Raw genomic sequence first — 22254 nt, 5'->3', positions numbered from 1 at the left:
AAACACAACAGAAGCGGAATAGAGCAGTCTATGACCGGTGGGTTGTAGACAGCTAACGGGGGAGCCTGTGGGGACCGTGAGGAGACCGGGAATGCTCTATAGGACCCAGAGGCTTCCTTCTCCTTAGGGCCCTTTTACACTTAATCAGTATATCTCAGTTATAACTGAAAGAAAACTGATTTTTCAAAGTAATGCCAATGTTTTCCTATGGCACCTTTCACACTTAAAGAGAAACTCCGACCAAGAATTGAACTTTATCCCAATCAATAGCTGATACCCCCTTTTACATGAGAAATCTATTCCTTTTCACAAACAGACCATCAGGGGGCGCTGTATGACTGATATTGTGTTGAAACCCTTCCCACAAGAAGCTCTGAGGACCGTGGTACTCCTGGTATTTTCCTGTCTGTGAACCTTGTTGCATTGTGGGAAAAGGCTGTTTCCAGCTGTTTCCAGCTGCCAAAAAAGCATGCAGCAGCTATATCACCTGCCAACAGTAAAAATGTCACCATGTAATAAATGTCAGAATGTAAATCAGGGATTTTAAAGATTTTACAATGGGCAAACACTGACTAAATCATTTATAAATAATTATTGTAAAAATGAAGCACTTTTTTATTACAATATTTTCACTGATTGGGATAAAGTTCAATTCTTGGTCGGAGTTTCTCTTTAACTGTCTCATGTTACTATGATTAGTGACATGAGACAAGGATTATAGTGTAAAATACGAACTGCCCTTAGGAACTTGAACTCTAATCCCTGCCTCATGTCAATAACTGGTGTCAAGAGTTTACATCCTAATCCTTGTCTGTCAATAAGGATTACATGAGACAGTAATTAGAGTGCAAGTTCCTAATGACAGTTAATGACATGAGGCTGAGATTAGAGTTCAGAATATTTTCTTTATTGCTTTCCTCCACTAAACCTAGGTGCATCTTATACTGCAAAACATATGGTATTTCAAACACAGTAGGGACATCACCAGGCACAAGTTAGTAGATTTAAGGAAGTATGTAAAGCAAACTTGCAGGGAAAGGAGAAGTTAGATGCTTACCTCAGCAGTTGGAAGTAGGAAGCCTTCTGTGATCCGAGCAGTGCATACACAAGTAAGGTCTGCGCAAGCCCAGTAGAAAGAAGTCACTCATTTTTTTACTCTGCACATGAGCAATTTGATCTACTGGTTATGCACAGAACTTACTTGTGCATGTCCAGTCCAGATATGCTTATCCATGGCTAGGAGCACAGCCAGAAGAAACTAATTCAACAAGCTTTTGTCAAATAGGTATAAAGAGACCCTGTGCAGGAACAGTAGGCTGTAGGATAAAACTGGGAGCCTCTGAACCATCTAGAGGCTTCCTGCTACTGAGGTATCCAACCCCCCTCTCCCTCCATTTCAGGTGTTCTTTAATCAGTTGATATCTGTAATTTTCAACACTGTGGATTTTTAAGGTAAACCTCAATAGACGCAACGACATGCATTTGACATCTAGAATTTGACCATGTAATATCATTGGTAATCCATTGACCAAATGCTGTTTTATCTTCCAATAATAAGGGTACATCAGGGTTTTCCACAACACTAGAACCTGAAGAAACCCTGGAATCCAGAGAATGTTTTATATGAATACCACAATAAAACTAATCCACACTAAAACCTATGGTTTCTCTTTCTCATATTTACACGTGTATGTTATAATGCGTGCAGTGCCCATTGCAGTTCACACACATTATGTGTACATTATGTAATGTGTGCAATGTAAATCCACCCGTAGCAACATTTCTAAACAATACCCTGGTTCTCCTTTAACAATGTGAAGTCAAAATTGATGCCAAAGACTTTCACCACCTGAGACGGTATATACCAACTACTCTTCTGCATGAGCTCCTACCATGCGTCTTATTCTGTAGTTATTCTGGTGGGGAGGTCTGATTGAATGGTTTATTCACTGTGGAACACTGTGCTAAGGTGCCACAGAAAGCAATAACATTCAAAATAAGTTAGAGGTTACTTTTTACCTGTGTTTTAGTACTTTTTCAATTGCTAGAGGCTGAAAAATTATTTTGTATGCAAGATGAAAAAGAATATCCGGGGAGAAAACTCAACAGAAAAGTTAATTGCATAGGTCTATGTCTTATTTATTAAAAAAACTTCCATTATACCTTTTATAGGCAACTTGTGGCATGCTGTGTACTACACTAGAAACAGCTATCTTCTCCCCTGTGCTGCTGCTGGAAGCTTTCTGGTTTCAGTTCTGGCTTGTATAGTCAGATTAAAGTGCTGTAATTAGTACTATTCTGAGTGTAGTAGCTGGAACAGAGCTGAGAAAGTCTTCAGCAGCAGGGATGGGGACAGGACAATGTTCTGTGATAGCAGGGGCAGATATTGGCCCACACCGACTACCGGGGTGAGACCTACCAACGCTGGCTGCACGGATTAGGAAGGGAAGAAACATACCGACAACACTGCTTATAAAGGAGGGAGGAAAGATACTGACCACATTGATTATAAAGAAAGGAGAATGGATAATTGCTGCACTTGGGGACCAAGATGATTAATGACTGCGTGTGGGGAACTGGAGGAATTATTGGCTGCATTTGGGGGTCAGCCCTTAACCCTTCCTGGTCCCCAAGTGCAGCCACATTACTGGGTAGACTTTATACCATTAAAAAAAGAGGGTTAAATATTGGGGTTAACTTATACACAAAGTCGATTTATACCTGAGGATATATGGTAAGGTGGTAGTCTCCACAGAGCTCTAATCACAATATCATTGAGTCAGTCTGAGATAACTTGATGAAACAACAGCAAGAAGACACCAACCGTCTGCAATGAACAAGTTTGAAACAAACTGGCATGCAAAATACCTTAAGAGACTGCATGCTAGTCCAAGAAAATTAGGGCAATTGAATCAAATACAAAGTCCAATAGCATTTTTTCTTCCCATTTACTGCACTACCTGGAAGATTTCTTGATTAGTAAAAACTAATTTGTGGCATGAAATCCTCTTTACAGCATTTTTTTTTTATTTTTTTTTTTACCAGAAACCCATAAATGTTTCTGTAATAACTTGAAACGTGACAAAAGTCACTCACGCCCTCATCGTTTAGTCAATATTTAACCAAAATCAGACTGATTTAGAGATTTGCAAATCAAGAAAAATGAGCAAAAATCATGGGATCCACAGCAAAACAGCTCCAAAACATAACCGAGAGCCCTCTATTAGTCACAGTAAGTTCTGCATTTTTCTTTAAAACTGACAACACTTTAGCTGTAATAGGCAAAGCACAACTATTTTTAGAGAAAGTTAAGGATTGCTTGGATCTTCTCCAGAATGTTGTTGGGTAATATCTACAGATGCACTATAGAGCCTGTCTTGAACAACTGCATGACAGCCTGGTACAATAACTATACTAAGGACGGTAAAGAAGCCCTGCAGCAGCTCATTAAACAGCAGAGGTCATTATCGATACTGAACTACCATCACTCAAACTCTTGTATAAGACTCGCTGTATGAGAAGGGCCAAAACCATCATTAAGCATAACATTCATCATGGAAATTCTTTGAGATAGGCATTTTAGGTCTGTCTGTATATGTGCAAACAGACTGAAAAACTGATTTTTCCTATCTGCTATAAACTTTCTAAACTCTGAATCTTTTCTCAGATAATTTTAAGCTGAACATGTGGAATACAATCACATTGCTGGTTACTTAACACTGTATGTGGCATTTTTAAATATTTGGTATATGTTGCATGACGTCTCTTTTTCTACCTTTGTTTTATCACTTATGTTCTATAAAATGCACCTTGGGAGTTGTCTTGAAAAGTAATTTTGTTGTTACGCAATGACAATACAGTGCTTGAACTTAAACTATGAAAGATGTTTGTTTTGTCTTTTCTTATCTGTCAAAAACATTCTCACTGAAGCATCGCTGTTTGTCAGTATGCATTTTGGCAAATTCCAATCTCACTTTTTTCATATTTTTCTTTTAACAGTGAAGTCTTCCTGGGTCTTCTTTCATTGAGCTCACTGTAACACCAAAAGTGATCAAAGTAAACACAGATGCATCTTGACCTTGGACTTCAAAGGTTTTTGCAAGCCGAAAGGCAAGCTACCTGGCAGCAACTTACTGGCAAAATGAGCCAGGGGGATTCTAGGTATGTGTCAATAAGGACTGTGCAGCAAACCCTGTTGCTAACAGACCCCAGAACACTCATGAGCACACTGACATTGTACTTGCACCTACTGGCAGGAATGCTTTGATCTGAATTGTCCAAGTGTCTAATATCTCAAGACCTTAACCCAAGAAATCATACTTGGAGCCTACGTAAAGATATCGGAGGACTGGATACACCACTATGGCACATTCAAGGATCTAGGGGTTTTCATACTCTGCAAACATATGGCAATGTGTGCCGGCACCAGTAAACTGTACTGTGCATTAAAATGATAAAATGTCTGATCACAAAAATTTTTAAAATAAAGCAACACTTAGATTTGACTGCAGACCAGTAACTTCAATTGAAGTAAAATAAAGCTCAAAGACCTATGTGTGTCGCATGTAATTATTTGAACATTTTTTCAATGTACTGGTGCTATGTCACATGTCTATATTGTGTTAAAATCTATACACGTGAAAAGAACGCCTGTAATGTGTTAATTGTGAAGTGAGGGGGTAGAATGTCAAACAATAATTGAATGGCAGCAGTTGCCACACACAATATGGCAACATTTAACAAAGTGCCACCTGGAATAAATCCCCAATTCCAAAGAAGTGACGCTGCATAAATTGTAAATGGAAACTGAGACCAATAATTTGCAAATCAAGTAACACACCTAGTTTACAGAAAACTGCATAAAGATGACATATTGTATTCAAACATTTTTTTCTTTAATTTTCACATTTCGATTTTGATGCCGGCACAATTTTTAAGAATAAAATGGGTTAACTGCTTAAAGTGAATCTCCGGACTAAAATTCTTCTCAGCAAAACTGAAAAGGCTTGGTGTTTCTTTAACAGTTTCACAGCATCAGAACTTTGTTTTTGTTACCAAAGCATAATTTTTAGATGCATTTTCAGCTAAGCTCCACCCATCAAAGAAAACTGCCCGGGCTTTTTTTCCCCTGATGCTATGCAAAGCATGATGGGATTTCCTATGTTGTTATTCACGTTGCCTAGCAACTGGGAGGGGTGATCAGCACACAGGATAGTTGGAACTGTGTATCATGCTCCCTGTCACCTCCTTTCAACCAAAAAGATGGCTGCCCTCAGGAAATCAAACATTTGTCTGTTCTTTTAAAACAGGGTGGGTAAGAGATTATATTATCTATTTTAATTAACATAACTAATGTAACTTAATGACAGTATGTTTGTTTAGGCTGAAGTTCCTCTTTAAAGAGGAGCTGTTAGGTATAAGGTCTCAGAGAAAATAAACACATATATCAGTAGCTAAAGATTGGCTGTACTTACATTACATATGCATTTCACTGTCCACGTTTGGATTTCACAGAATTTGTATATAGTATATGCAGAGATTGATGCTCCTGACAGCTCATGGCAGGTTCCATGTTTGTCTGTCTCCTATGAAGCCAAATGTGTTGTCATGTCCTGCCTGCTTCCTGATCACAGAAAAGCTCGTACTGAATAACACTAGTGTGCAGTGAATATTAATTAGCCATGTGGCTAGGAACAATAGCGGACTCCTGCAGTGTACTCTGCCGGAGATTTTTCAGTGCTGTGCGCTGGACTGAGTTACAAGCTGCTGAAACTTGATCCTGTAACTTCTCCTTAGCAGCCGAGGGGAGGGCCCCAGAATGCTTTGCAGTATGGTATGCGGCTTGCGTCAGCTTGGGTCTAACAGCTTTGCTGATAAGCACACATCAAATGAAAGAGATTTTTATCTTCACTATTGCCTTTTTGGCTTCCGTCTAAACTGTTTAACACAGGAGAATAGAGGTTTAAATTAGCTTCTGCAGCCTGACAGTTACTCTTTAAGGCAAAATGGACATTTATAATCCTCCTATCTGTGCACTAATTAGTGCAACGCAATTGCCCGTTTTAACACTTCAATGGAGGGGAGTGAAGTGGTTAACTGACAACAGTTCAGTAACATTATCGGGTATAAAATACACATTCCAGAGAGGTTGACTAAAGATGGGGAGGGGTACAGGATTCTGTAAACCGCTGCGTAGGTAAATACCACAATATTTTATGAGTATTCCCTAATGTAACATTGGTAAGAATTTAGAGATTTCATCTACAGCACCTAATATCATTACAGAGACTCTGTACAAGTCAGGTTGAAAGCCAATATAAGATGATTCTTAACTTTGGGTCAACATGTGGCTTTCCATTAAAAACAGACGCGTTATTGCACTGGTAAATAATAGATGGACTTGGGAAAACACACACAGTCAGTGGACACAGCTAAGCTGCATCCACAAGTCAATGCAAGTTGAAACTCTACAATGCAAAAATAAAACCAAACAAACACTAACATAAAACACCAACTTCTTTTCTGGAACAAATATTATGCAAGCTGGACTAAGACAAAATGAAAAACTGCCCGGTAGAATGACAAATCGAAGTTTGCAACGCTCTTTGGAAATAATGGTTAATGAAGAGAAGGACCAAACAAGCTTGTCATTCGTGCAAAGTTCAAAAGCCAGCAGCCTTTATGTGATGGGGGTTTATAAGTACACATGCCTGGCAGGCACATCTGGGAAGGCACCATTAATGTTGAACAATATACATATTTTGGACTGCACATGCTGTCATCCAGTTGATCACTTTTTCAAGAAAGCCTTTCCTTATACTCACAACAACATACAAAAGTTTTAATGATGTTGTCATGCTTGAATTTCCATCCAGGTCCCTATTGGCTCCTGGATCTGAACCGTTATGTCTAAAAACCTGGTCATTGGTGGTACCTTCTAGGGCAGATCATGGCACTGCCAAAACCCATCTTCTCCCGTTCAAAGATAACTGTAAGGGAGGACAGTGGCTTTAAAACTGTGGCAGAATTTTGTGGTAAATGGAGAAGATGCAAGGTGAGAGCAGATTAGAAAACATTATTCTGGAATTGAGTTTACAAATAGGATTTACGTCAATTTGCAAATTATCACCTTCTGTTTTTGTTTACATTGTACACAGTGTTACAACTTTATTGAAAACAGTGATGTACATTACATTAAGGCAAGATTAAACTCCAAAACAAAAATCATATTAACATCAAAAGAGTGCCCTTAAAGAGAGACTGAAGCGAACAAAAATTGCTATTTTTATATGCTAGTTCACTTCAGTACTCTCATTAGATGTAAACCACCTTATTCCCGCCGCAAAACGAGGGCTTTAGACCCCCCAAATCCCTGGGGGTGCAATCCAGCCGGCGCTTCCCGAAAGAGGGAGAGCTTTCAGCTGCAGCTCTGCCTCTACTGATGTCAATCGCCACGGATCGCTGCCTCTCCACGCCCCTCTCACTCTTCCTTCACAGAGAGGGGCGGGGAGAAGCGGAGATCCGCACGGCGATTGATGTCAGGAGAGGCAGAGCTACAGCAGAAAGCTCTGCCTCTCAGGGCAGCACAATCCACGACCAAGATGGTCATGGATGTTTTCCCCGGGGTTTGGGGGGTCTAAAGCCCTCTGTTTACGACGGGGATGCGGCGGTTTACATCTAATGAGACTACTGAAGCGAACTAGTAGGTAAAAATAGCAATTTTTGTTCACTTCAGAGTCTCTTTAAAAATATATATAATCAGTATAATCCCCACTCAGAAACAGGGCTGTGGAGTCGGTACAAAAATCTTCCAACTCTGACTCCTCAGTTTATGAAATCACGACTCCGGGTAACCAAAATGGCCCAGACTCCGACTCCGCGACTCCTTAGTCTAATATGTAACAGGGCTGTGGATTTTGTACAAAAATCACCCGACTCAGACTCCTCAGTTTATGAAACCACGACTCCGACTCCAACTCCGGGTGCCCAAAATTGCCCCGAATCCGATTCCTCGACTCAGACTCCAACTCCACAGCCCTGCTCAGAAACACAACTATTTGTGAACATCTGAGTGATGCCAGAGAAACAGAGCTGTAGATCCCGAATTAAAACTGACATAGGAAGTATTGAAGTCTCTTTCTATTCGGGAATAGAAAAAAACTGCCACAGAACGCCCAGCATCCCATCTCAGCATAGGTCTGTAAGGATTTTGAGACTCAAAAAAGGTAAAAGTTTGGCTGGAATCATGCTTTATTTAGATTGCAAAATTGATTGTGTGTGTGTGTGTATATATATGTGTGTGTGTATATTATGTATGTATGTATGTATGTATGTATGTATGTATGTATGTATGTATATATATATATATACAATACGGACCAAAAGTTTGGACACACCTTCTCATGAATTAACACATGTGGAAGTATAGTACATAACCAAAAAGTGTGAAACAACTGAAAATATGTCATATTCTAGGTTCTTCAAAGTAGCCACCTTTTGCTTTGATTACCGCTTTGCACACTCTTGGCATTCTCTTGATGAGCTTCAAGAGGTAGTCATCTGAAATGGTTTTCACATCACAGGTTTAATAAGAGGGATTTCTTGCCTTATAAATGGGGTTAGGACCATCAGTTGCGTTGTGGAGAAGTCAGGTGGATACACAGCTGATAGTCCTACTGAATAGACTGTTAGAATTTGTATTATGGCAAGAAAAAAGCAGCTAAGGAAAGAAAAACTAGTGGCCATCATCACTTTAAAGCGGATCTGAGATGAAAAACTAACTATAACAAGTAACTTGTCTATATATCTTATCTAAAGTTTAGATGGTTTACACAGCAAAGCTAGCTGCAAACAGTTTTAATAGAATATGATTATTTATTCCTGTGATACAATGACAGCAGCCATGTTGTTTGTAAACATTACCTAGAGACAGATGTATCTGTATCTTGAGCCATCAGCCTAATCCCCCCTCCTCCTCTCTCCTCCCCTCTGCCTCTGAAATCAATGGCTAGTAACACCTCCCCCTCCTCCTGCCCAGACTGAGCTCCCATGAGCCCTTGCTACTGCCAAGGCTCTCTGAACCTGTGGGCGTGGCTTTTTTAGTTTATAGGGAATTACAGTATTAAAACAAAAACAAAAAAGTATTTGGCTTGAGGAATGCCCTATAGGCATTCCAATAGGAAAGGAACACAATTATGCAATGTGTAAAAGTTCACCTCGGATCCACTTTAAGAAATGAAGGTAAGTCAGTCCGAAAAATTGGGAAAACAAAGTGTCCCCAAGTGCAGTCTCAAAAACCATCAAACGCTACAAAGAAACTGGCTCACATGCGGAACGCCCCAGGAAAGGAAGACCAAGAGTCACCTCTGCTGCGGAAGAGAAGTTCATCCGAGTCACCAGCCTCAGAAATCACAGGTTAACAGCAGCTCAGATTAGAGACCAGGTCAATGCCACACAGAGTTCTAGCAGCAGACACATCTCTCTCTAGAACTGTTAAGAGGATACTGTGTGAATCAGGCCTTCATGGTAGAATATCTGCTAGGAAACCACTGCTAAGGACAGGCAACAAGCAGAAGAGACTTGTTTGGGCTAAAGAACACAAGGAATGGACATTAGACCAGTGGAAATCTGTGCTTTGGTCTGATGAGTCCAAATTTGAGATTTTTGGTTCCAACCACCGTGTTTTTGTATGACGCAGAAAAGGTGAACGGATGGTCTTCTACATGCCTGGGTCCCACTATGAAGCATGAGGTGTGATGGTGTGGGGGTGCTTTGCTGGTGTTGGGGTTTTATTCAAAATTGAAGGCATACTGAACCAGCATGGCTACCACAGCATCTTGCAGCGGCATGCTATTACATCCGGTTTGCATTTAGTTGGACCATCATTTATTTTTCAACAGGACAATGACCCCAAACACACCTCCAGGCTGTGTAAGGGCTATTTGACCAGTAAGGAGAGTGATGGGGTGCTGCGCCAGATGACCTGGCCTCCACAGTCACCAGACCTGAACCCAATGGTTTGGGGTGAGCTGGACCGCAGAGTGAAGGCAAAAGGGCCAACAAGGGCTATGCATCTCTGGGAACTCCTTCAAGAGTGTTGGAAGACCATATCAGGTGACTACCTCTTGAAGCTCATCAAGAGAATGCCAAGAGTGTGCAAAGCCGTAATCAAAGCAAAAGGTAGCTACTTTGAAGAACCTAGAATATGACATATTTTCAGTTGTTTCACACTTTTTGGTTATGTACTATACTTCCACATGTGTTAATTCATAGTTTGGATGCCTTCAGTGTGAATCTACAATGTTCATAGTCATGAAAATAAAGAAAACTCTCTGAATGAGAAGGTGTGTCCAAACTTTTGGTCTGTACTGTGTAATATATATATATTTTTGTAAGGGCACTCTTGATTTCAATATGATTTTGAAAATAAACAATGTTGAAAGAAGAAGGGATGAGGTAACAATGGGAGCCCAAAAGCGCAATAGGTCACTAAAGTTGAAAAGTATAAAGGGTGAACTGGTACTCACAGAGGAGGGTTGCATAATGGGGCAACCAACCACATCAGGCAGGTGGAGAGTTATGACCAATCTCCACTCGGGTGTCCCAAACGTGGCATATTGGAGGTGGTGGCTCTCTTGAAAAGGTACTGGTACTGATCATGGTCAAACCACTTAATACCAATTACCCCGCCAAAAGGGAGTTTTTTTGCAACAAGGGAGAAGAGGCGACCACAAAGGATAAAACTCTGTTAAAACCAATAAAATAGAAAAACTGTACCAGCCTCACGCTCCCCAATGCTTTAGCTGATACAGTTGTCTTGCACTACAATTGGCCTGAGGAAAACCCGTTGCGCGTGCAAAATAAATCTTTCGTACAATACCTTTTAGTGAAGTTTGAGAGGTAAGCCACCTCCTTTTTTCTGTTTTATTTGTTTTAATTGAGTTTTATCCTTTCTGGGAGCCTCTTCTCTCTTGTTGTTCTGATTAAAGGCTGCATTTCATTCCCTTGCATGTTTATGTGAAACTAATTATAAAGATTTATATGGTGCTTAACCTCCCAGGCAGTATGATTTTTTCACGTTTCAGACCCTAAAATCAGAGAAAAAAATCATGCCGCCAGAATGCCTGCAGCAGCACAGCACTTACCTCCCTGGAATCCTGCATTGCAATTTTCCCTCTGCCCTTCAGGTGGTGCTGTAACCCTACAGTGAGATCGCAGATGGCGATCTCACCAGAGTGATTCAGAGTCTCCGAGGACAGGAAGGAGAATGGCTAAATCCCCTGGGAGGTGAGTAAAAAGACCCGCTGTGCGGCATTGCTTTCCATTGAGCACCCGGCGGCTAGCCCGAGCGCCAGTGAGGTTAATATGGTGTACACTAGGGATGGTCAATGAGATGCAAATAGTTCAGAGTTGATGCAGGATTATGCAAACATTGTATGCAGCTGCAAAATGGCCCAACCAAATCCCGCCATGGTTGCATACAATATTTGAATAACACTGCATCAGCTTGGCATTATTTGCATCTCATTGAACATCTATAGGCAAAACCACCTTATTGATTATTATAGTTCTTGAAAAATAGTATTTATATACCAGTTTTGTAAAAACAGATTAAAATTCACTTAAAAAAACAACAACACATAATTGTGTAACTGTATAAACAGCATTCATCTAAACATAGCTTGACTTAACATAAAAAAACACTACTAGTTATTACATATTTATACAGCTCCAGCACACAGACAGCTGAGAAAGTGACATCACTAGCTATCCCTCAGTCGGGCTCACAATCTTTTTTTGTAGTCTGTAGTATTTTCTGGAGATAATTTCTTGGGGGAGGAAACAAGAGCATCTGGAACAAACTCAGAGATAAAATGCTAGCCATATATTCCTATACACCCTAGCTTCATAAACTAGGAGGCATGGTCAAAAAGTAACCTTAACATAGTTGCATATCACATATAAATAAGAGATATATTTGACCATGCCTCATGGTATATGAAGCTAAGGTGTATAGGAAAATGTAGCCAATCCCTCAATGTCTAGTGGGAAATGTGACATCAGTGACCACAGTAAGCAGGCCACGCCCAGACCCCACCCCTTTGAAGACATGCACATGAGATGGGCAGTAGGCTGTTATCTGGAATAAAAGTGGACTGTTGGTGGGCTACAAGCAATGTTTCACACAGACACTCTCCACTTTGAAGCTTTCTGTGCCACTTGAAAACCTGTTGAAACAGAAACCTGGAACCCCCATACTGTCTCTTCATTCTCCAGTGCGGGGTCGAATTACTCTTTGGTAGTCCTCAGACATGAGTACAACTGAAGATGAGCACATCCATACTGTACGAGAGCAAGTTTAGGGTGCGCGCATGCACAGAATGGATGTGTTTATTTACAGCACTTCTCAGGAACATGAGTAGTTCCAAAGGCTGCCCGAGGAGTACCAACGACCTAGCAGGTCAAATAACTTCAATCGGGCACACTGCAGAAAAGACAGGAAAGACCTAGGACTGGGAAGGTTTTATGGTATCCAGAGCCTTTCCTCTACTTAGGTAAGAATGAAACGAACAAGAAATGAAGCAAGTTTCCTATACTTTAGGTTTGCTTTAAAAATTTTTGCTACAGCCTGGGCTGATTTCTTTACTCGACTTGAAATCACGTTTACACTTTTAAGTACCAAAAAGATTAAACAGACTGAAAATAATACAGAAGAAACAACAAAGTTGTTAATATTTCCATAGCCATTTTATATCCTAAAACGTAAAGGACATACAGATAATATACATAAACAAACACCCTAAAAACTGATGCATGTGACTGCTTGAGGACAGCTGTAAATGGGCACTAACACTTTATCTTCCCACTTTTCAGCTCTAAAGTTATATATGACAAAACACTATGCACAGCTGCATTTCCAAATCAAGAAGAATTTTTTTTCTTTGAAGACAAAATTTGAGTAGCTCTCCCAAAGGACTGCTTGAAGACCATTCATCACGGATAAAACTGGCACCATCTACAAAACTTAGTTATGATACTACGCAACAAGATGGGACACCAGGTTACCATGGAGCACATGACAAGTACAGTGAAAAAATGGGGCAGCAATGAGAAGACTGAAAGCCTACAGCAAACCAAGGCACAGATGCCCTTACTTGAGGGGAGCTGCCTGGAGAGAAGCCTTGATTGGAGACAGGAGAAGTGGGAGACTGGTTGGCCGGGGACCCAGCATTACTGCGGTACTGCTGGAGAGAGGCCTACAGAACAACGCAGAATTAAATACCACTAGCAAGATACATTTCCTATACACAGATATCCACTGGGAATGTCTTTTGCTATGTCAAACATGTAAGAACATACATTCATTTTATAATAAAAGGTTTAGCAGAGAAGCGGTGTCTCTTAAATATTTGCTCTTGCTGTTAAATGAAAAAACATAAGAGGCATATGTTTTCTCTAGCAATTTTAAAAAATGTATAGAACAGCATGTATAAAAAACAAAGAATGTATTGCTTCCTTAGGCACTTCCAGTAAATGTATAACCACATTCTAAGTTGTATTTTAAAAATAGAAAGCATGTCAAAGTTACGTTTTACATAAGCTGTTGAACTGAGTAAAAATAATAGAGCAATACCATTTCTACTCCCAAAACCAAAAATCAGAGGATTTCACACATGTTAATGCTCTAAAATGCATGCAAATGTATCTTTGTTACATAGCTCCGCAGGTGGTGTGATTGGGCCTGGGGCAGAGGCCAACCAACAAAAAGGCTTCCCAGTGTCTCTGCCCAGCAAACAGCCTCCTTTTTTTTTTTTTTTTTTAAAGGAGATCACACTCTGCACCTGTGCACTAATGTTTCTGAACTTACAACAATCACCCCAGTGAGGCAGTGTGAACGTTCTATTTCTATTGTCACTACCAACAGGCTAGAGCAGGGGGAGAGCAGATATATGAAATCTGAATAACAGGCAGACCAGGCTGCAATTAAGGTGCTAATAAACAGAAAGCAGGGGCTGGTGCTGCAGGCACTGTAAGGTCTGGCTCAGCACAGTCTACAACCTGACACTGGGCTGCCTGTGGTCTACTCTATACCATGATGTTGTTAACACCAATTGTCAAAATAGACAATCTTGACGCCTTGTTCACACAATCACCAATGTCGGAAATGCTACAATGCAGAAATGCATTAGAACAGACAGCCAATGTAAGGCCTCTTTTCTACGGACTGTTGAGCTGTGTGCTCAGCAAGCAGTTGCAAGGCAGCAGTGAGCAGTTACCAGGCAGCAACAAGCAATTACCAGGCAGCAGTGAGCAGTTGTAAGAGTTTGAGAGGCATTTCACTGCCTATTAACAGTTCAAGGAAAAGAGGCCTTAAAGGGAACCTGTACTGAGTAAAATTATTTTAGATAAACATATGAGGTAACTTCAAATGGACATTACATAGTTAGCTTACCATCAGTTCCTTTCAGAAGCTCACCATTTTCTTCTGACAATGATCCCTTCCAGTTCTGACAACATTTTGTCAGAACTGAAATATATCAGTTGCTGTCAGTTATAGCTGAGAGGACAACTGATGTGCCAGTTAATGTCCATGTTTCTCTATGGCTCAAGTGGGCGATGTTACAGTTTAACTGTGTGCTGACCAGAAAGCTGTTATGGGTAATGGCCATTTTCAAAATGGAGGACAGAGAATTCCCTTGATCACAGTGGAGAAACAGGTACAGGACAGGAGAAAGAGATTGAGGAGTAGACTACACGGGAGGTAAGTATGACCCCGTGTATGTTTATTTTGTCTTAATTTTCAGTTCAGGTTTTCTTTAATCAGTTCCCAGCCAACATTTGCTATTCGCAGGACTAAAAACCTGGAGCTGTTTACCTTTTGTCCACATGTCTATCCACATATCATTAATTGCCAAGACGTGTTTGAAAGCACATGGGTATGTGTGTCAGAAAAAGAGTACAAAAAAAAAAAAAAAAGCATACAAGGTCTGTTGTGTGAATGAAGTCTTTAACTAGCAAACAGTAACTGCACATCATCCATCCAGAGTATTTTCTCAAAGCTCAAGTGAGCAATGTGTCCTAAGGCCGCAGTTAACATCAAAAATCGCAATAGCTAGCGCTTACAATTTTGCAAAGCATTTCTGCATGCATTTTTGCACATTCATTTAAGCTAAATCCCTTAAAAAATGCTACATGCAGCACATTTGCAAATGTAATACAATTACAATGCTGCTATGAGAACACCCTCATAGGGTTTAATTAGTCAAGCGCTTTTCAAATAATGGAAGCTTTGAAAAGTGCTCAAAAGCATTCTTTGTGTGAATCAGTCCTGAAGCCAGGCACAAACATTCCATTTTGATTGGCCAATCATTGGCCGTATTTTCCACGTCCATGTAGAATAGGGTCTAGAAGATTTCAAATACGATGAACAGATTGTGTAGGTAAACCCTCATACTATATATGGAGGTAGTAAAATTGATCAGCGAGTGGCCAATGAAATTTAAAGGTGTGTACAAGGATTTAGTCAGCATCTGGATATGATGACATAAGTGCCCACGCTTTGCCTGCAGATGGAACTTGCACACAACAAAAGGAACCATCCTTTCAAACACTCCACCAAAACACACTTACCAACTAATTCTGCACCCCCTCCACCCCAAAATTCACACCATACAAAGTGGGCACCAACCCACAAACACTACGGCCCCCCTCCAAACTAAGGAACTATCTGCACGAAGTTTGTATGTTCTCCCATTGTCTGCATGGGTTTCCTCCGGGTACTCTGGTTTCCTCCTTCATCCCAAAACATACAGATACGTTATTTGACCCTACATACATAAATAGACATATGACTATGGTAGGTATTAGATGGTGAGCCCCTCCTGAGGAACAGTTAAGTGACAAGACAATATACTCTGAACAGCACTGCAGAAGATGTTGGTGCTAAACACTAATATCACATATATCTCATATTAAGTCACATCCAAGCAATAACACAATGCATCCAATCTAACACAGTGCAGTGCAAAAAACACATTCATTCATGCAATATTAAATTGCAGACGTCTTAGCAACTGTAAACTGCATTAATGGCTACACAAATCAAATGGAAGTAGAAATAGAACATTGCTTAACAACAAATTACATTAACTGTTTCATACAAGTTCTAGCATATATAAATTCCTAGACACATGAAAATCCTAAATCATGAATTCTGACAATTCCATTTAACACAAATGTCTCGAGTTTATGTCTGCTAACAATAACTACGGTGTATTCAATTAAAATACCACTGCAGTAAGTCACTAAACAAGATAGGATAACACTGTAAACATACCCACATAAATGAAATACAAAGCTACCTAAATGCAATTCCCTTTGTATATTTATAGGCGTATTTAAAAAAAAAAACCCACTGCCATAGCAAAGAGACCATGACTAGAAACAGAAAAGTTGTGCAAGTGAAATGTACAGATCAGCAGCCCACAGAAGGTAGAAGGGGACAAGCATTGCCTTCTGATTGTGCCATTTCTGGCAATAATGTCAGTAGTCCCAGTAAATAAAAATACAAAAAATACTGCATAAACATAGTATTCAGCATGTAACCACTGATATTGCCTACATTATTTAAAAATGTATACATAACCACACAAAATGATTACATAATATAACAATTACTCAATTAAGGAAACAAGTATGCATGGGTCTTATATTTCAATAAACAGTCAATCATTCTATGTTACGTAGCGCACCCCCAAATATACCTGTACCTGACCATGTGTAAAACACATCTTTTCTAGTCTTTGATTCCCACAGGTTCATTTCTCCATAGAGGAACTATCACCATCTTTATCATGATACAACAGAGACTCCGCCAATATGGTAGGATGCAGCATCTCCTTCATAGCAGACTATGTGCATGGCACCCAATGTGGAACTCTTGACACAGCAAATTCTTCCCCTTGCCAATTCCTGCCTCCCCCATCTCCATCCACACACAATACCAATGCCCACACATACCAGTGCACAGACATGGCAGTGCTGCCACAACCACATTGTACTCTGGCTGGTCACGTAAGTGTCCTCAACAACTCTAGACTTGCTGCACCCAGGCACTGTATACAAATCCTGTGCTTAGCCCACCCATCTGCTGCACACCTATCTGTGCTTGCCCACCCCCCCCCCCCCCCCCCTGCACACACACCCGTGCAAGATACACACACATGCTGTACATGTACTCATACTCTGTTACCCATGCACATTGCACTGTACACTTATCCATGCAGTACATCTACACGCTCAATATACACCAACACCATACCTCTTTGCCCTGAACACTCACTCTCTTTACATGTATATGGTGTACCATCCTGTCCACTTACCTATGTACTGTAAACCCACACCCTAAGCACTTAGGTATTGTACGCAGGTACTGTACACAACATGCTGTACCACTCACATGTTGTGGGCTTACACATATACTGCTACCTTACTGACAGGCCTCAATTCACTAAGATTAACTCCTGTCTTTAATAACTGTTCTGAGCTGTTTTACAGTTATCACAATTATATCACTATGGTGATAACTGAAAAAACTGCTCAGAAGAGTTATTAAAGACAGGAGTTAAAGAGAACCTGTACTGAGTCAAATTATTTAAAACAAACACATGAGGTAACTTCAAATGAACATTACATGGTTACCTTGCCATCAGTTCCTCTCAGAAGCTCACCATTTTATTCTTACAGTGATCCCTTCCAGTTCTGACAACATTTTGTCAGATCTGAAATAGATCAGTTGCTGTCAGTTATATATCAGTTGCTGTCAGTTACAGCTGAGAGGAGAACTGATGTGTCCATGTTTCCCTATGGCTCAAGTGGGCGATGTTACAGTTTAACTGTGTGCTGACCAGGAAGCTGTTATGGGGTAATAGCCATTTTCAAAATGGAGGATGGAGAATTCCATTGATCACAGTGGACAAACAGGACACAGGAGAGGAAAAATAGATTTAGGAGTAGACTACACAGGAGGTAAGTATGACTTGTGTATGTTTATTTTGACTTTTAATTTTCAGTTCAGGTTTTCTTTAAGCTTAGTGAATTGAGGCCATTAATATTACCCCCTAACCTGCGCTGTGCCTAATAGGCACCAGCGTGTTTGTTAAAAAAAAATATTTTTATCACTGCATAATGAAAAATATAAGGTGGGAATGAAAAAATTGTATATTTTGAAACACAGTGGCTTTAAATGTAATATACTTTTCTTTTCTTATTGGTCAACCAGGTTGTTTGCAGTTTCCAGCTCAATGTGACTTGATTCAGCCAGTCAGCAGCTGGCACAATGGAGCAAAGTTTGCATCACAAAAACCTCAGAATTTTGTAAATAGTTGACATTTGTGTTGCCCCGTGTGTTGCACCCTGTTGTGTCGTAAAGCATGGCAAAATATTAACCAGCAAATTATGATCGTTTTACAAATGGGCCATCCACGTTTTCATGATGTGAAGTAATACAAATGTGAAAAACCAATTACCCAATGTCATATTTAATAGTAACAGTAAGTTAAAAATAAGACCTTTCCTTACTGGCAACAGACAGACAAGGTGTGTGGACACCATTCAAATATTGAACAGCAGAGTTCTAAAACAATTTGTGCACATTTAACCGCTTTACCCCCGGCGGTACGAATTTCTCCGTCCCCTTTTCCATCCTTTCACCCCCAGGGACGGAGAAATCCGTACCTTCCGCGCTCCCGCCGCTCGTGCGCGTGCACCCGCCGCTCGTGCACGCCGCCGCCCGCTCGCCCGGAGACCAATGAACGGGAAAATCCATTCCCGTTCGTTGATCTAAGCCGCTGCTTCTATGATCCGCTGCTTCTATTAGAAACAGCGCGATCATTGTGATTCTCCCAGCCTCCTACTTCCGGACGCTTACAGGTCGCATGTAAACAGACTCACTGTGGCCATCTTGTGGCCAAATAGTAAACTACACCCTAAAAGCATTTTACATACAAATACATTGGATTACACAATAAATTAACTAATTACCTCCCACACTCCCCAATTTTTTTTTTTGAAATTTAAAAACACAAAACAAAAATACAATAAAAAAAAAACATAAATCGTTACCTTAGGGACTGAACTTTTTAAATATTTATGTCAAGAGGGTATAACACTGTTACTTTATAAACTATGGGCTTGTAATTAGGGATGGACGCAAAACTGAAAAAAATGCACCTTTATTTCCAAATAAAATATTGGCGCCAAACATTGTGATAGGGACATAATTTAAACGGTTTTATAACTGGGACAAATGGGCAAATACATTTCATGGGTTTTAATTACAGTAGCATGCATTATGTAAAAACTATAATGGCCGAAAACTGAAAAATAATTTTTTTCCCACATTTTTTCCTATTTTCCCATTAAAACACATTTAGAATAAAATAATTCTTAACATAATGTCCCACCTAAAGAAAGCCTAATTGGTGGCGAAAAAAACAAGATATAGTTCATTGCATTGCGAGAAGTAATAATAAAGTTATAGACGAATAAATGGATGGAGCGTTGAAAGGTGAAAATTGCTCTGGTGTTCAAGGGGTAAAACCCCTCAGTGGTGAAGTGGTTAAAGAGATCCTGAGCTGTGTGCTAAAATAAAAACACAGGACTTACAGTGATGGGAAAATCTATTTGCCCCCTTCCTGAGTTCTTATTCTTTTGCATGTTTGTCACTTAAATGTTTCTGCTCATCAAAAACAGTTAACTATTAGTCAAAGATAACATAATTGAACACAAAATCAGGAATCAGGAATAGTTTATTTCGCCAAGCATGACTGGGTCATGCCCGGAATTGGGTTTGGCACAATACATTTGGCTCAGAAGAGACAATCGATAACGTAGATAAGCAACAGGAGCAGAAACTTACAGTTACACATGTCAGTAGCAGACGGTTACATTTGCATTTCAATAACATTACATTTTACTTTACATTTGCATTTCCAGTTTACATACTAGAGCAGCAGTTGGCTCTGTCTGTGGCAGTTCTATGTGTCGTGGGGGTGCCCTGATGGGAGTATGTGGAGGGAGTTCAGGAGGCTGACAGCTGAGGGGAAGAAGGAATTACTGTGCCTAGCCGTCTTTGTGTAGATGGCCCGAAGCCTCCGTCCCAATGGCATCGGACTGAAGTAGCAGTGGCCCGGGTGAGAGGGGTCGTTAGCGATCTTCAGGGCCCTCGATCTCAGTCTTTTGTTGTGTAGGAGGGCAAGTGAGGGGAGAGGTCTCCCAATGACCCTCTCCGCCGCCCTGATGACCCTCTGAAGTTGCAGTTTTAAATGATGTTGCAGTTTTAAATGATGGTTTTTATTATTTAGTGAGAAAAAAAACTCAAAACCTACATGGCCCTGTGTGAAAAAGTGATTGCCCCCCCTTGTTAAAAAATAACTTAACTGTGGTTTATTACACTTGAGTTCAATTTCTGTAGTCACCCCAGGCCTGATTACTGCCACACTTGTTTCATTCAAGAAATCACTTAAATAGGAGCTATCTGACAGAGAAGTAGACCAAAAGCACCTCAAAAGCTAGACATCATGCCAAGATCCAAAGAAATTCAGGAACAAATGAGAACAAAAGTAATTGAGATCTATCAGTCTGGTAAAGGTTATAAAGCCGCTTCTAAAGCTTTGGGACTCCAGCGAACCACAGTGAGAGCCATTATCCACAAATGGCAAAAACATGGAACAGTGATGAACCTTCCCAAGAGTGGCCGGCCGACCAAAATTACCCCAAAAACGCAGAAAACTCCTCCGAGAGGCCACAAAAGACCCCAGGACAACATCTAAAGAACTGCAGGCCTCACTTGCCTCAATTAAGGTCAGTGTTCACGACTCCACCATAAGAAAGAGACTGGGCAAAAACGGCCTGCATGGAAGATATCCAAGGCGCAAACCACTTTTAAGCAAAAAGAACATTAAGGCTCGTCTCAATTTTGCTAAAAAACATCTCAATGATTGCCAAGACTTTTGGGAAAATACCTTGCGGACCGACGAGACAAAAGTTGAACTTTTTGGAAGGTGCGTGTCCCGTTACATCTGGCGTAGAAGTAACACAGCATTTCAGCAAAAGAACATCATACCAACAGTAAAATATGGTGGTGATAGTGTGATGGTCTGGGGTTGTTTTGCTGCTTCAGGACCTGGAAGGCTTGCTGTGATAGATGGAACCATGAATTCTACTGTCTACCAAAAAATTCTGAAGGAGAATGTCTGGCCATCTGTTAGTCAACTCAAGCTGAAGCGTTCTTGGGTGCTGCAGCAGGACAATGACCCCAAACACACCAGCAAATCCACCTCTGAATGGCTGAAGAAAAACAAAATGAAGACTTTGGAGTGGCCTAGTCAAAGTCCTGACCTGAATCCTATTGAGATGTTGTGGCATGACCTTAAAAAGGCAGTTCATGCTAGAAAACCCTCAAATAAAGCTGAATTACAACAATTCTGCAAAGATGAGTGGGGCAAAATTCCTCCAGAGTGCTGTAAAAGACTCATTGCAAGTTATCGCAAACGCTTGATTGCAGTTATTGCTGCTAAGGGTGGCCCAAACAGTTATTAGGTTCAGGGGGCAAAAAACCATCATTTGCTACTGCATTTTGTGTTCAATTATGTTATCTTTGACTAATAGTTAACGGTTTTTGATGAGCAGAAACATTAAGGGTCTGTTTCCACTACACGCAGAATAGATGCAGAAAAACTGACTCCAATGAATGCCTATGGGCCTGTTTCCACTAAACGCGATTTTTCTGATGCAGATTTTCCCATAGGCATTCATTGGAGTCAGTTTTTCTGCATCCAATCTGCGTGTAGTGGAAACAGGCCCTTACGTGTGACAAACATGCAAAAGAATAAGAAATCAGGAAGGGGGCAAATAGTTTTTCACATCACTGTACCTGGGACAATCAGGTGCAGTCGCGTGTGCTCACCCCAGCAGCGTACCCTTTGCGTCATCACGCTGGCCGCCGTAAGAGTCCTGCGCATGCGCGGTTCAGTCTTTAGAGAGCCGCACTTGCGCAGGAATCTTGCACGGCCGGCGTGATGACACGATGGGTACACTGCAGGGGCGAGCACATGCAAGTTCATCCGCATTACCAAAACTACCAGAGGGACAACAGAGGAGGCAAGGAGGATGCCGGGGACCTCGCGGGCTACGGTGGGCTGGAGGAAGCCCCAGGTAAGTCCAATTTTATTTTTTAGTACACAGGATGTCTTT

The 22254-nt window shown here is 40.7% G+C and overlaps 1 protein-coding gene across 8 annotated transcripts in view; it reads right to left on the bottom strand.

Annotated features, from left to right (window-relative positions):
* Positions 1 to 22254, bottom strand: part of CRTC1 (CREB regulated transcription coactivator 1) — a 363687-nt gene that overhangs the window by 121469 nt on the left and 219964 nt on the right. Inside the window, exon 11 of one of the 8 annotated variants that reach the window (XM_068233924.1) lies at positions 13155 to 13256. The exons of the other annotated variants lie outside the window; for them this stretch is intronic. Coding sequence (XP_068090025.1) covers positions 13155 to 13256 — 102 coding nt within the window. The remainder of the gene's footprint in view (positions 1 to 13154; positions 13257 to 22254) is intronic. 8 annotated transcript variants of the gene reach the window in all.

This window comes from Hyperolius riggenbachi, chromosome 1 (genome assembly GCF_040937935.1).
Source record: "Hyperolius riggenbachi isolate aHypRig1 chromosome 1, aHypRig1.pri, whole genome shotgun sequence".
Lineage (NCBI taxonomy): Eukaryota > Metazoa > Chordata > Amphibia > Anura > Hyperoliidae > Hyperolius > Hyperolius riggenbachi.
This window is presented reverse-complemented; position numbering and strand designations above follow the sequence as displayed.